Genomic DNA, 15,067 nt, shown 5'->3' with positions numbered 1-15,067 from the left:
CATTTTGCAGGTTGAAAATTGGTTAGCAAATAGGGAGGTTAAATACAAGTGTAGTATGAACGGGTTAATTAGGCAGGTCAACCAAATATGGGTTTATTTCCTTACTTAATACTGCCTCCGTCCAATAATAATTAGCCACTATTGAGTTGACACACATTTTAAAAAACAATAAATAATAGAAGAAATATTACATTATCCACTATTGATTTGACACATTTTAAAAAAAAAAAAATAATAAAAGAAATATTACATTAGCCGTTGAATATATTAAATTTAATATTTTGGAAAATTTATTAGTATTGAAGTATTTAATAGCAACGGTAAAATAGACACAAAATGATAAATTATCTCTTGATTTTCCAAACTGGACAACTATTATTGAATTACTATTTTTAATATAGTGGACAGGTAAAGATGAACAGAGAGTAACAGATATTAGATGGAATAGTTGAGATACACGCAAAGTTAACTCAAACACCAGTATAATTTAAAGAAATTGAATTCACCTGACATTGAACTCTCTCTATATATATCTACACTTTTGTGTAAAACTCCAAAACATTCAACATTCCATTTCCAATTCCAATATCCCAAAGATATAGCAATGGAAAATTGTAGTCCTTATAATTCCAAAAAACTAACCAAGACCCTCTTACCAATTCTTCTTCTTCTATTATTATCCACAATCTCCCAAGCACAAGGCAACACAAATTCCAACTACATCAAATCCAAATGCAACATCACAACATACCCTTCACTTTGCCTAAAAACCCTTCTCCCATATGCCTCTTATGTCCAAACAAACCCCATCAAGCTATGTGACACTGCCCTTGACATCGCTATAGATAGCGCAAAAAACACTTCTCACATGGTATCAGAGCTTGGAAAAAATAAAGGGATAACGAAATACGAGGCGGCTGCTATTAAAGATTGTATTGGTGACTTGAAAGATGCAGTGTATGAGTTGAAAGAAACACTTGGTGCTATGAATCATCTTAATGATACAGACAAAGATTTTCAATGGGATAATGCCAAGACTTATGCAAGTGCTGTTATAAGTGATGCAAATTCTTGCTTGGATGGTTTCTCTGATAGGAAAGTAAATCCTGATGTCAAAGCTAAGATTAGTGATGCTATTTCTTATGTTACTAAACTTGCTAGTAATGCTTTGGCTTTCATAAATCACCTTTTTTGATATATATATATATATCTATGTGTTGTAGATGAACTTTTATTTTAATTTAATTTGTTGCTTGAAACTTGAAGATATTTTTCTTCTTTTTCTTGTGTGAACAAAATTTTGAAATGTGAATGTTTACTCTCTTTACCTTTTTTTCTTCCTTTAGGAGATATATTGGAACATTGTGTACATCTAAACTTTGAGCTCTTATAGGTTGAGTCCAGAGTCAGAATTTGAAGTTTATGAATTCAACATTTGAATTTTTTAAAATTACTAATTCTAAATTGATAATTTGTATTCAATAACTTTTTAAATATAACTACAAGGTTTATACCAAAATTAATAAATTTAGCTCCACCTTGCTCTTATGTACTCCACCTTTTCTTGTTAAATAATATTTCTTTTCTCCAACGATAGTTGTCTACTATTATTTTCACATGCACCTTAAGAAATAGTAATAAATAATAGGGGCAATGTTAATGTATTATTCTTTGAATTTATTAAATTTATGTTTTGGAAAATGTATTATATATTGAATGATATTTAATACCAAGAGTAAAATAGACACAAAGGGGAAAATTATCTCGTGATTTTCCAACCTGCATAAATATTGTTGGACAACTATTTTTAGTATAGCGGACAAGTAAGATGTATGTAGGGAGTATATCTAGAAGTATCTAAAAGTACTCTTTTTGATTAGTAAAAGACACTATAATCTGAGTTTTGGTGAATTTCAAGGCAATTCTGAAAGTTGTTTAAGGTAATAGAAAAATTTAGAATTACAAAATGATTCGCCGAAGTTTGTATCAAACAAATGAATGTAAGATAGGTATATATCGTGTATATAATAAACTTCTATCGCTTTAACTATGAATGTTAAGTGATATATATTCTCATTTTACAATTTGCCATTGTTGCAAACATTATTTTCAAATTTTTACAGGGTCAAACTAGTCATAATTAAGTTAATTACTTTTCCATGGGGATGGGGGACAAATAGCTACTTTTAGGTTCTTTAAGATTGCAATTAATTCAAGCGTAAAATCAGTTGTTTAAGTTGCGAAGATAATGGACCCCAAAAACCTCTTGGATCCACACATATATTTATCTATGGCATGTGATACTGCATAATTGAAAATGACACAACAGATCTAACCTGATTTTGTGGTAATTCTTTTGTTGATGTTAAAAGTTTTTTTTATTTTTGAGGAAAAAAACAGTGTGTTGAAAAAGTAAAAAGAAGATGTTGAAGACTTGCAATAATTTCTAAACCAAAAAGAAATTTTAGATACTTTTGAGATATAGTATTTCATCAGCAGAAGTCAACAATTATCATTTTAGTGAATAAATTATATAATAATAATAAATAAATAAATTGAGTTGGATGAGGATTTGAAAAAATGGCTCTCGGCTACTATGTCACGACCCAAAAATAGACGTGATGCCACTTGTCTATTCCCACTTAGACAAGTCAGCCTCAAACCCAACGAAATGAAAGAAATACGGAAAGTAAAGCAAGAATAATATGAAAGCGGAAAACTTATTCATTCTATTATAACCTCAAAACCTGGTTGTCACGTGTACAAGCCACTAATACTTTAAGTGTGGAAAGGAAAGATAATTACAAGTCTCACTGTCGTTGTTTCTCAAATAGAACAACGCATAAAGTAAGGTATCGAGATGACAAGCATCTACCTCTCAAAAGTCTTTTGACAAACCTCAGAAATAGGAGAAGAAGAAGAGCAATCATATGGTATCGGGCTCGGAACCTACACAAGTGTAAAAGCAAGGGGTGAGTACCAACCAACATGGTACTCAGCAAGGAACCAAATAAACAAGGCAAAACTAGCTAGAAAGCGGGTACTCCTCTCATCCCAATCGAACCTTCTCAAACTACAACCTGCATAGAAATCAGCCCAACCTAACATCGTCACAATACACAGTTCATAAGGCTTAACAATCACAGTTCAATAGTCGCAATCCAACTATCAACACGTATCAAGTATGTCAATCACAAGTAACAAGTAGATCAATCACAAGTATCAAAATGCATCAAGTCACAATAGTCAACTTTTACCCGAACCATTTTCCTTTAGCATAATATCACTAGCCGGAATCATTTTCCTTCGGTTTTATATCATATCACTAGCCGGGATCATTTTCCTTCGGTTTTATATCACATTACTTGCTAGAACCATTTTCCTTCGGCACATTATCATTAGCCGAAACCATTTCCCATCGATTTTATATCATGTTACTAGCTAGCCGGAACCATTTTCCTTCAACTTTATATCATGTCACTTGTCGGGACCATTTTCCTTCAGCATAACCCCACATGTCTCATCACGGTGCACAATAATATCAATGCAATTTCACACCATAAAGAAGAGACAACAATTAAAGCGATTCAAGTTCACATTAATGACATCAAAATATTTCATCAATCAATCAAATAGGATTCATAACAAGGCAATTCACAGGCATTATGATCAACATGCTGCCGTTTTATTAATTCCATTTTTATTCATCAAGAGTAATCAAATGGAATAATGAACCCATCACCTCATTCCCATTACTCCTCAATACACACAATGAAGGGAAATACACGATAGGGTTTATGCAGAAAGAACGGGCAAACCCTTTTGGGTTACTAGATTACAAAGTTTAAGAGATCACTTGCCTCAATTCAATCAAATAGTCAATCCAAGACTTAAGTCTTCCCTCTTCGAACAATGTCCAAAGCCACACAATCTATTTCAATCAAGTAATCACAATAAGATTTCGGAAATAACAACACCCATATCATACTCTTTGAAATATGGTCAATCAACTCAAAAAACCCAATTTTCGAAAATGAGGTTTGAATCCAAAATTCTTTATTTGAAAGTATTACCCAAGGCGTTTGGAACACATTGGTGACAATTTCGAAAAAAAATTAAAATCAGTTCACAATCACCATTATTTAGAACTCAAGTTCTTGAAAAATCTTGTCATTTGTCAATCAAAATCTCAAGTTTTGATGTTAAAATCCATAAATCAATAATGAAAAATGAAGTTTTAGGGTCACAAAAGCTTACCCAAATGATTTAGCACAAGAAATCTCTTCAAAATTGCCTCCAAGGACTTTGCAAAGCTCAAAATGGATAAAAAATGGCTGGAACCCCGGAAATGACAGGCATAAATCCCTTCTGATGTTGCTTAAGTGAACCCCTCAAAAAGTAGGGGTCTCGCTTTTGTGAACCAAGCTACACTTAAGCAACCATCGCTAAAGCGAGCCCTGGTTCGCTTAAGCGAACCCTGTGAAAGTTCGTTCTTCGCTTTAGTGATCATTCGCTAAAGCGGAAGGCCTATCGCAAAAGCGAAGGATACATAACTCAAGCACCAGAAAATCAACCAACACTCAAAGCATCAACTAGATCCTCGGGGTTCGTCTGGAATTTCGTACACACAAACCATATATGCAAATTGATTGTACTTGACATTTCGAACACAGTGAAACCATCGAAACACGAATTCGATGTCTCCTTGACCCAAAATGAAAGTCACAAGAAATGAACATATCGCCTAAAAAGGCCAAAACAAGATCGGGACCTCTAAAAAAATAACCAAGACCTCACCTACACTTAAAATCATCCCCCGAGCCCAATGAAACTCTCAGAATTTTGATCCGAGCATCCAAACCCCGAATGTTGACCAGAGTCAACTCAAAGGCTAAAATTCCACAATTTCCTCAAATCCTTAAAAAGACTCTGAATCTAAAACCGACAACTCTCTTAGATCAATCTCCATTTTTCGGGATTGATGGAATCAACAAGATTCTATTTCGACACTTGAAACTCCAAAAGACTTCAAAAACCCCTTTTAAGCAATTTTAGCCTTTCAAACTCAAAACTTTCAAAATGCACAACTTTTTACTCAAATTTCGAAACCAGCTTTCAAAACTCAATTAGAAATTATTCGGGGTTGAAATTGAGAGGGGTAAAACTGTAATTTTATGGAAATTTCTAAAAATGACCAACCGGGTCATTACATGTTACATCTCAAAATGTCCCGATACATCGAGTCCTGATTTTGGATACATTCCTCAACGTCCTGATACATCACTCAATGTCCCGATACATCACTCAATGTCCTAATACATCACTCAATGTCCCGATACATCGTGTACGTTCTGATACATCACATAAAGTTATGTATTTGATCGATACATCGCGTAAAAGTGATGTATCTGATCGATACATCGCGTAAAGTGATGTATCCGAGAATATGAGAGAGTAGGAATTTTTGTAATTTTTTCAAATGGTAGAAAATTTTAGACAATATGATAAAAACGAGTTGTGTATTTAGGTAAAAAATTTCAATTAATTTTCATGATGTGCAATTGCCTGGTTTTTGGAGGTCAAAAATATTTATTTTTCCTAAAAAGTTATTTTTATTTTATTTTAAAAAAAACTCAAAAGTATTTTTCAACTTTATTTGTCAATCACAAATGATTTCTAATCAAAAATATTTTTTGAAAAAAATACTCTTCAAAAATAAGTTAATTTAAAAGATTGATCAAACCAACTATAATTATTGCTAGAGTTTTCAGCCTTTTGCCCCAATTACGACTACTTTTTTAAAATTTATTTATGATGAAATAAAATTTTATTGATAAATATTGTAGTTATAAATTTGTTTATCCTTTAATTCTGGATCTTCTTGATTTCTTTATGAATATTCTAAGAATTTATGGAATATTTGAGATTTCTTTGAGAAAGACTATATTAGATATTTTTATGATCTCTTTGTGAATATTCAAGAGTTATGAGATATTCGAGATTTTGATCTTTATAAATATCCAAGAGTTTGTGGGATATTTGAGATCACTTCTTTGAGAAGATAATATTTGTTATCTTTATGATCACTTTATTGAATATCCAAGAATTTATGAGTTATTACGACAATATCTGCACCAAATTGCACCTTTATGTCTATCCTCAACCAGCAAGTTCAAGTATTATTTTTTTCTCATGTTGAATGTATTTACAAAACTTTTGAAAATATGACAAATTATTATTAATATTTAATGATATATATTTTTTATGATCGTTCAAAATCGAACTATAATTGGTAATCCAACTATAAAATAGATTTATTAGCATATTAGTATCCAATTATTGATTAACGATTGGGGTCCTAGGGAGTTTGAAATTTGTAGTTAACGGCTTAACAGTGCAAAGTATGATATAACTTCTTAATTTTCAAAAAAAAAAAATCACTTTATTTAAATTTTTCAAAGTTGAAGTTGTGCTTGAACATACATTTTGCTAAGAATTTTTAGAATTTGAATGTACTTTTCTTAAATGTGATTTATACCCCTAATTTTTAAAAACTAGCAAAATCACTTAATTTGACTAATTTACCTCAAACATACAATCACAATTGCTTTAAAAAAGTAATATTTCTAAATAGATAATTACATAATGGCATACATAGATTCCATAAACAAGCTACTATATACTATTACAATATAATATAATATTTGACTTTATTTGAAAATGAAAATTTTAAAGTTGGAGATGGAATTGTGTTTGACTATAATTTTATAAATAATATTTGATTTAAGTTTAGCAGGTGGGAGTCCAGGGGCGAATTTAAGCTTAAAAAATAGGTCACCTAAACCCATGGTCAGCCGACAATACTCGATGTATTACTTGTATAATTTTTAAAATATATCAAATAGCAACTAAAGGAACCCATGAATACAAACAACTAGATGGTTAACTGGTTTGAGTGTCAGTTTTCCACTTTGAGGTTGAGGGATCAATTCCTAGATGCTGCATTTTCACAACCTTGCATTTTATTTTATTCACAAAAAGTTTCTGCATTCAGCCTTTTTTAAACTTCTTCTAATGACTTTCTTTTAATAAAATTTATTTATTTTGCAAATGTATTTAATATTTTTCTTATGAAAAATATATATTTATTATTGCTAAAATAAATAAGGTCCCTCAAATTTGAAAGCCTAAATTAGTTGCCTTTTTTCTTAAAGGGACAGATCCGCCCCTGACAATGATGCACCCGTCTTCTTGAAATTATACATTCTCTTCTAGGTGGGACGGGACAGGGCGAAGTGCGATGGAATAGCCTGAATGAGATGAAGCAAGAAGAAATTAAATCAGAACGAGGGAGGGTACTTCCCATCCCACTATGAAACGAAACGAGATGGGACGGAAAAAAATTGTTTATAATTTTTTTGAAAAAATTATTTAAATTATATATTATAAGTCCAAAATTGTAAGTTATGATTTTAATTACTTGATAAAGGTTTTTTGAAATTTTGATTTTTTAGTACTTATATAAAAGTTTCTTTAATTAAGTGATACTAAAAAAACAAATTCCACTCAAAATATGAAGCAAGTTAAACTAAAAAAATTAGCTAAGTACAAATTTATTTATTAAAATTGTGGAAATTATAAGTTTGTTAAAGCTTTTTAAAATTAAATTCTATGGTAACCAAAAATAGACTTGCAATACAAAAAGATTTGTATTGTATTTAATATAAGACAATAATTAATAAAATTCAAGGTTAGAAGCCTTTAAATTTATTCAAATTGCAAACACAATGATACAAAAATTGTATTACAAATATTAGAAATACACCTAGTTTACGTAGCCACTTTATAGAAAGAGTTCTATTTCAACTAAGCTTTGATTGTCAAAGTAATATATAGCTTTTCTATAAATCTCGTATAATTTTTCGATCAGTTTCTTTGAAATTGAAAATGATGTTTGTTGGTCCATAACTTTCATGTTGTCATCATTATTATATCTAACTAGTGAATTTGATCGCGCTTCATGCGATTACGAAATAACTTATCAAATTTATAAAATATATTCTTTAAAATATTGAGTGCTAAAAAATTCTACTAAAGAGTCTTAATTCAATTTATTATTCTTATTCAAATGTTATGATTTTTATAATTTTAAATTATTCATGAGTCCTTGTTCTTCTGAAGATATTTCCTTAAATAATGTGTTTGTATAACGAAAATTATTTATATCACATTTACAAATAAGAAAATCACGTACATTATGGATTTTAGTAGATCGGAGCTTAAACGAATTATATATTTTCATATATTATGAGGTTAATACACTCCTTTTTAATTTATGGGTCATTTGGTAGAGTGTATTGGAGAAAAATAATGCTTGCATTAGCTTGATGTATTTTATTTTTTTTGGTAATTAACTATATTTTTATTAATCACCAAATGGTATTTACAGCTCATAACAAACTACATCACAGTTTGTTAACTAAAAAAGAAAAACTCAAAGGAGCCACAACTTCATAGAAAGAGAAGTTGTTGAATCCTAGTGCTAATGGCCTTAGGAGCCCTCATACTACACATATAAGCTACGTCTTTAGCAATGTATTCAAAACATCTACTTTTTCCCTCAAATACTCTCCGATTCCTTTCTATCCACACTGCATAACTATATTTTGTATACATCAATTTGAAGAACTGGGCAGTGTGAGTGTTGCCTCTGATTTTCTCAATGATCCAATTCAAGTATGTGTCCCAAGAATATGTGGTATACACCGACCATTTAATCCATGTCAACAGCTTCCTCCAAATAGCTCTAGTGAACTCACAACATACAAACAAGTGATCTCTAGTTTCAAAATCATGCTGGCACAAAGTACATTGTTGGTTTATATCCATCCCATGAAGCCAACCTATCACTAGTTGGTAGCTTGTTTTGTATCTGGAGCCACATTGTAACAATGGCCTTTGGTCTTGCAGAGTTGGTGAACATCAAACACTTCCAGGGTACTCTAGGTCTATTTCCAAGTAAGCTCAGATATAGGCTGTCGATAGTTGTCAGGTCGTTTTGTTTCTGTGTTTGCTCTAAAATCAGTCTAGCATTAAAGATTTTCTTGACCATCCATGAGGCCTGCTTTGGTACATGTAATACACTCTATTGTGTATTGAAGAGTGTGTTATTAATAGCATCTATTTATTAATTTTATGCATTAGTAATGCAATATGTTCTAATGCATGCATTAATATTATTAAAGACAGAATTGCCTTCAAAAACTTTTTTTACATCCTTTCCACTATATTTGTGGAAGGTATTTTTGTAAATAAATATTTTTTCTAAAAAAATTATGTAATACATAATATTTTAGTACACCAAACAAAACATTGCATAAAAAAAATCTCATCATAATTAATACAAGTATTACTAATGCAAGCATTACTGATACACTATGTACGAACTTAAGTATTTAATTGTTTCCTTACTTTCATTAAACGGTCAAAATTTTGTTCATATAATCTTTCTTTTATTCCATCTTCTTTTTGATATTTTATCCTTTCATTGTTCTTATTTTTCTTCTTGATCTTCATTATTTTATCTAAATAAATATCCGTATAGTACTAATTTTGTCTCTATCTCTAGTACTGTAGTTTTTGTTTTATATTATATACAGATTTAGATTTAGAGAGAGATGTACTCAATAGAATGAATTTAACTTTTGAAAACTAAAATAAAATATTACAAAAATTTAAATAACAATGATATTGAATTTTTTTTAAAAAAAAGCCTCCTAGCAATGGTTTAATTAGAAAAATGTGTGGTAATAAGTACTAAAAAGGTATGAATAAATAGAGAAATGGATTGTTCAATTAATTATGTGTGATTAAACATCAAGGGAAAACTGATAGTCCGTGGGTGTAGCAATGGTTTAACTAGAAAAATGTGTGATAATACCCACTAATTACACCATTATATATATAGCCGTTACATATTTCCTTTAGGCAGGGCCGACTCAACAAGATCAGGGGCCTAAAGCCAAACCTTAAAGAGAGGCCCTAATATTTTGAGAAGTATTTTATTTCTTTAATCTCTTTAATAATTTTATTCTTGACTTCACTTGCCAATAAGTTTAATAATTCACTTTGTATATTATGTCCAAGGTAATGACTATGAATTTCGTCATGCTTATTCTTCGAATATGTTCTTGCATAGCTGGATCAAATTTATTAATCATTTCAATTAGGTTTTAAAAATTACCGTTACTTTCTTGATAGATTTTTCCATTTGTTACCCTAAATGTTAAATTATTTTTCCCAAGAGTTTTGATCACGTCAATAATTCTTGACAATACATTTTTCCATTGCACTTTATCTCTATCAATTTGTTCCTGCACAACTTTATCAATTGTTTTTTTAATGCAATCTCATTTTTAAATCAATACACGTGCTCATATTATTAATAATATGTTCATTCTTTACTTCATGGACTTTGAGCTTAACACTAAGATTTATCGACTCATTACTACCTTCACTAGCTAGTTTACTATTACAAATAATAGAAGTTGTGCTAAATAATTTACAACAAAAACAAAAAAAATTATCCAAATCTTTAGAGTTGATTAATCATTTTCTTTCATGCTTTTCTCCGTTTACCAATCTTTTAATATAGTGTGTTGTAGAAAAATATCGTACGTATTTATCTTGTGGAAATTTTATATCAGTCATTCTAAATGGTCCCTTTTCTACTAATTGATCTCTCAATTTTGTATCTACATTATTCCATTGTCATATATATTTTTAGGGATGCAACTATTTAAATTATTTAGGAGTTCTTGATATCGGGAACAATGTCACATTTTCACCAACTTCTTCTAGATTTTCTTCTTGGATATTATTATTATCATCTAACTCAATTTTATTGGTGACTTGTTCATTTGAAGAACATCCTCCAATATTTTTTTATTCAAAATTTTTATTATTTGTTAAAAATCTATCAAGGGCTCTTTTTTTAAGATTTATTTAATTCTTCAAGTTTTCTCTCTTTTTTTTGCAAAATCGGAATAATGTTTTTCTATTTTTATATATTAAAATTGAATAATAATCAAAACAATTTAAATATACTTATGAACTAAGAATATCAACAATAACAATTTTTTAAGAAAAACTATAAAACCTCTTCCACGTTTTTTTTTCCAAAAAATTAATATAATATTTTTAATAATATGTATAAGTACTTTTTTTTTAAAATGGGGGCCCCGAAAAATATGGGGCCCCAAGCGATGGCTTTAATGGCCTAGTGGTTAAGACGGCCCTGCCTTAAGGAAGGAAAAGTGAAATGTAGTAAATGTTAATAACAAGGAAAGTGAATAAATTTATAAAAGGTTATTAAACAGAAAATGAAACAAAGAAAAATTCAAAATTATAAGAAAAATAGATAGTAAATAGTAATACTGGCCCTATGAGGTATGTCACATCATGTTTATATATACTATATATATATATAGAGAGGTTTTCACGGTTTGGATAAAAACCGATCCAAATCGAAAAGTCGAACCAAATCAATAAAATAAAATCGATTTTATTTGGGTTTGATTTGGTTTGATTTTAGATTTTCGAAAACCGATAGTATTTGATTTAGTTATAGTTTTATTCGAAAAAACCGAAGAAATAAACGAATCGATGAATTATATACATATATTTTATTAATATACATACTTAATATATTATTTTTATAAACAATTTTAAAGATCTTATACATGTTTTCATTAAAATTTCTTTATATTTTACTTACCGAAAGCAAAAATGTCCAAAGTGAAAATATTTATCTAATTGATTTCATGTAGATGAGTGTCCATGACAGTTTTTTGTAGGACTAAAAATGTTAATCTCATCCTTCTAGGCCAATATAGTGAATTTTAAAGTTTTATTGATAGTAAATTCAGTGATCGAAAGTTCAGTAATTTAAGTCATTCTAACTATTTTTCATTTTGAATGGATTGTTGTCACTTTTTTCACATTTTGAATGAACTGTTTCTTTTATTTTTGTGTATGGTTAATAATCGAATAATCGAACCAAACACAACCGAAACCGATAACCACTAAACCGATAAATGTATATTATATTTGGTTTGATTTAGTTTTGACTTTTTTAAAACCGATTAAGTTGGTTTGATTTTGATTTGGACCAATAACCGATCCAAACCGACCCATGAACACCCATAACTATATATATATATATATAGATTTCTAACCTAATAAGAAAAAACCATGTCAACGTAAGAATGATCTCATATACTCTTTTTGCATAATTTTATTATCACGTCTTATAATTGAGAACAATAACTTTAATTAAAAATACAGAAGGACAATAAAATAGAAAAATAAAGGACTAAAAGAATTAGCCTAACAAAGAAATTAGTAACATCACCACTAATTTCGATTCCATAAACGCCATGCTATTCTGTCAACTTTGTTTTTCGTTTTTCTTTCATTTTCTTTTCTGTTCTATCCTCATTGTTCTTCCTTTTCCCCTGTCCGAGAAATTCTTTCCTTTCAATATAAAATATTAATATCTCCATAATCTCCTCTTAATTTGATATAAATTCCACAAATAGATTGATATTTTCTACAAATAATTCTTCTTGCATTTTGACACTGTCATCACTCTTCGTATAAATTTCACAAATAAATTGAATGCATAGAGCTAACGTATATTGTTAATACCTTCAGTTTTGCAGTTCTTTTTAAAATATAAATAACATAACAAAGTCTTTCATCTTCCATTTAGTAATTGAATGCATATATATCTAAACGTATATTGTTAATAATACTTTCAGTTTTTCAGTTCTTAAAATATAAATAAGAAATAAAAAGAAAAAGAAAAAAAGAGATAATAAATAAATATGAATATTGGTCATAGAGAGGTGCCGCATCACCTTCTCTATATTTAGCTTTATATATAGATATAGATTTGCCTTCTTGGCGGGAAATTAATTTTGATAGCTCATAGTTTCTTCATTCTTCATTCATCATTGATCTAATCTCTAAATAACCACAACATCTACAAGCTTTCATGTGCTTATAATTGTATATGATCTCTGATTTGAAATCTTGTTGTGATAAAAGCGACTTTCGAAGCTACTGATGATATTTGAATAGCTAGCACATTTCGAATCACTTGCTAAGTTTTGAAAATGTGATACTACAGATCCTTCACATCACTAAAAGTTATTCATTGCCACGCCATCTATAGTTTTTTCTAATCCCGGGTTAAGATACTCATCAAAATCACATCCATTAGAAAAATCAAGACCAAGATATCCTTAAATAAAATTAAAAACACCAATTTTTTTAGGTTTAAATTTGAGGTTGAGTTATTTCTACATCTAGATCACTTACATAGGTATATCAGTCAGTGACTCGACTCATTGATCTGGATCCTACTCATACTTATTTTTTTTCTTATGTCCATATAAATTCCCCGCAAACAAAACTAAACTACTTAATTACATTAAATTGAATATAGTAGACAAAATAATATTCTAACATTTAGGACCTGTTTGGATAGACTTATAAAAAGTAACTTATAAGTTAAATGTTAAAAGTCATAAGTAGATGATACCCTCCTTTTGGCTTTTGACTCGTTAATTTTTTTTAGCCTAAAAGTAAATGCTTAAAAACAATTTTTAACCTTTCCAGACACCTCCAAAACTAAAAAAATGCTTAAAAGTCAAAAGCACCTAAAAATAAGTAAATCCAAACGGGCACTTAATATATTACTTATTACAAGACTCCTCTTTGTTCTCAAGCTGACAATATCCCCATGATATATTGAACCACTCTGTCACAATCCAAAAATGGACGTGCTGACACTAATCTATTCCCACCGAGACAAGTCAACCTCAACCCAACGAAGCGAAAGAAATGCGGAAAGTAAAGCAAGGATAAGATAAGAGCGAAAAAACTTATTCATTCTAAACAATAACCCAAAAATCTGGTTGTCACGTGTACAAGTCACTAAAGCATAAAGTGCGGAAATGAAAGATAATTACAAGTCTCAAGTCTTTGTTTCATAAATAGAGCAAAGATAAAGTTAAAGGATCAAGAGAGTCTGCCGGGATGACAAGCAACTACCTCTCAATGTATCCCCAACAAGCCTTGGAAATAGGAGAAGAAGGAGATCACACAGGTCTAGCCTCAGAACCTACACAAGTGTAGAAGCAAGGAGTGAGTACCAACAACACGACACTCAGCAAGCAAACAAAACAAAACTAGAAAGAAATGAGTACTCCTTTCATCCCAACCGAACCTCCTCAAAATACAACCGGCATAGAAATCAGTCCAACCTAACAGTTCAGAAATTCTCATAATCACAGTCCAATATATAGTCACAATCCAATAGTCATAGTCTAACAATCATCAAGTAACAAGTATGAAATTCAAAAGTGTCAAGTAAATCAATCACAAGTATCAGGTTCATCAAAGCACAGTAACCTAGTACATGAACGCCAAATTTCAAGGTTTATCATGCACAATTTCAATCGTAACCCATGGGAACCGTTCATAGTTCATGAACTCGCCGGTAATGACCTCGACATCAATAACACTTGCCAGAAATGACATCGACATCAATAACACTCGCCAGAAATGACCTCGAATCATAACACTTGTCGGAAATGACCTCAACAACATAACACTTGTCGAAAATGACCTCAGCATCATAACACTTACCGGAAATAACCTAGGCATCAATAACACTTACCGAAAATGATCTTGGCATCAATAACCATCACATGTCTCGTCATGATGCACATAAATCAATGCAAATAAGCAATCTCATACCATAAGGAAGTGACAATAACTCAAACAATTCGAGTCCACAATAATACTATCAAAGCATTTCATCAATCAACACATTAAGGCTCACACGACAAATTCACAAAGTATCTTGATCAACACGTTGCCTTTTATTTAACCCTTTCTTTATTCATTAAGATTAAACAAGTGAAACATTAAACCCTTCACCTCATTCTCATTATTCCCCAACACACATAATGAAGGGAAAATACACAAATCAACTAGA

The 15,067-nt window shown here is 30.3% G+C and overlaps 1 protein-coding gene across 1 annotated transcript; it reads left to right on the top strand.

Moving 5' to 3' along the window:
* The first annotated feature begins 536 nt into the window (after window positions 1-536).
* On the top strand, window positions 537-1,265 carry LOC102597597 (21 kDa protein-like). Its single transcript, XM_006361305.2, has one exon. It carries the CDS (start codon window positions 605-607, stop codon window positions 1,193-1,195), a length of 591 nt encoding a protein of 196 aa, XP_006361367.1. The 5' UTR covers window positions 537-604; the 3' UTR covers window positions 1,196-1,265.
* Window positions 1,266-15,067: the final 13,802 nt, after the last annotated feature.

The sequence above is a fragment of the Solanum tuberosum genome, unplaced genomic scaffold (genome assembly GCF_000226075.1).
Source record: "Solanum tuberosum cultivar DM 1-3 516 R44 unplaced genomic scaffold, SolTub_3.0 scf00353, whole genome shotgun sequence".
In the NCBI taxonomy this organism is placed as follows: domain Eukaryota; kingdom Viridiplantae; phylum Streptophyta; class Magnoliopsida; order Solanales; family Solanaceae; genus Solanum; species Solanum tuberosum.
Note: the sequence above shows the minus strand (reverse complement) of the source record. Positions and strands in the feature narration are given on the sequence as shown.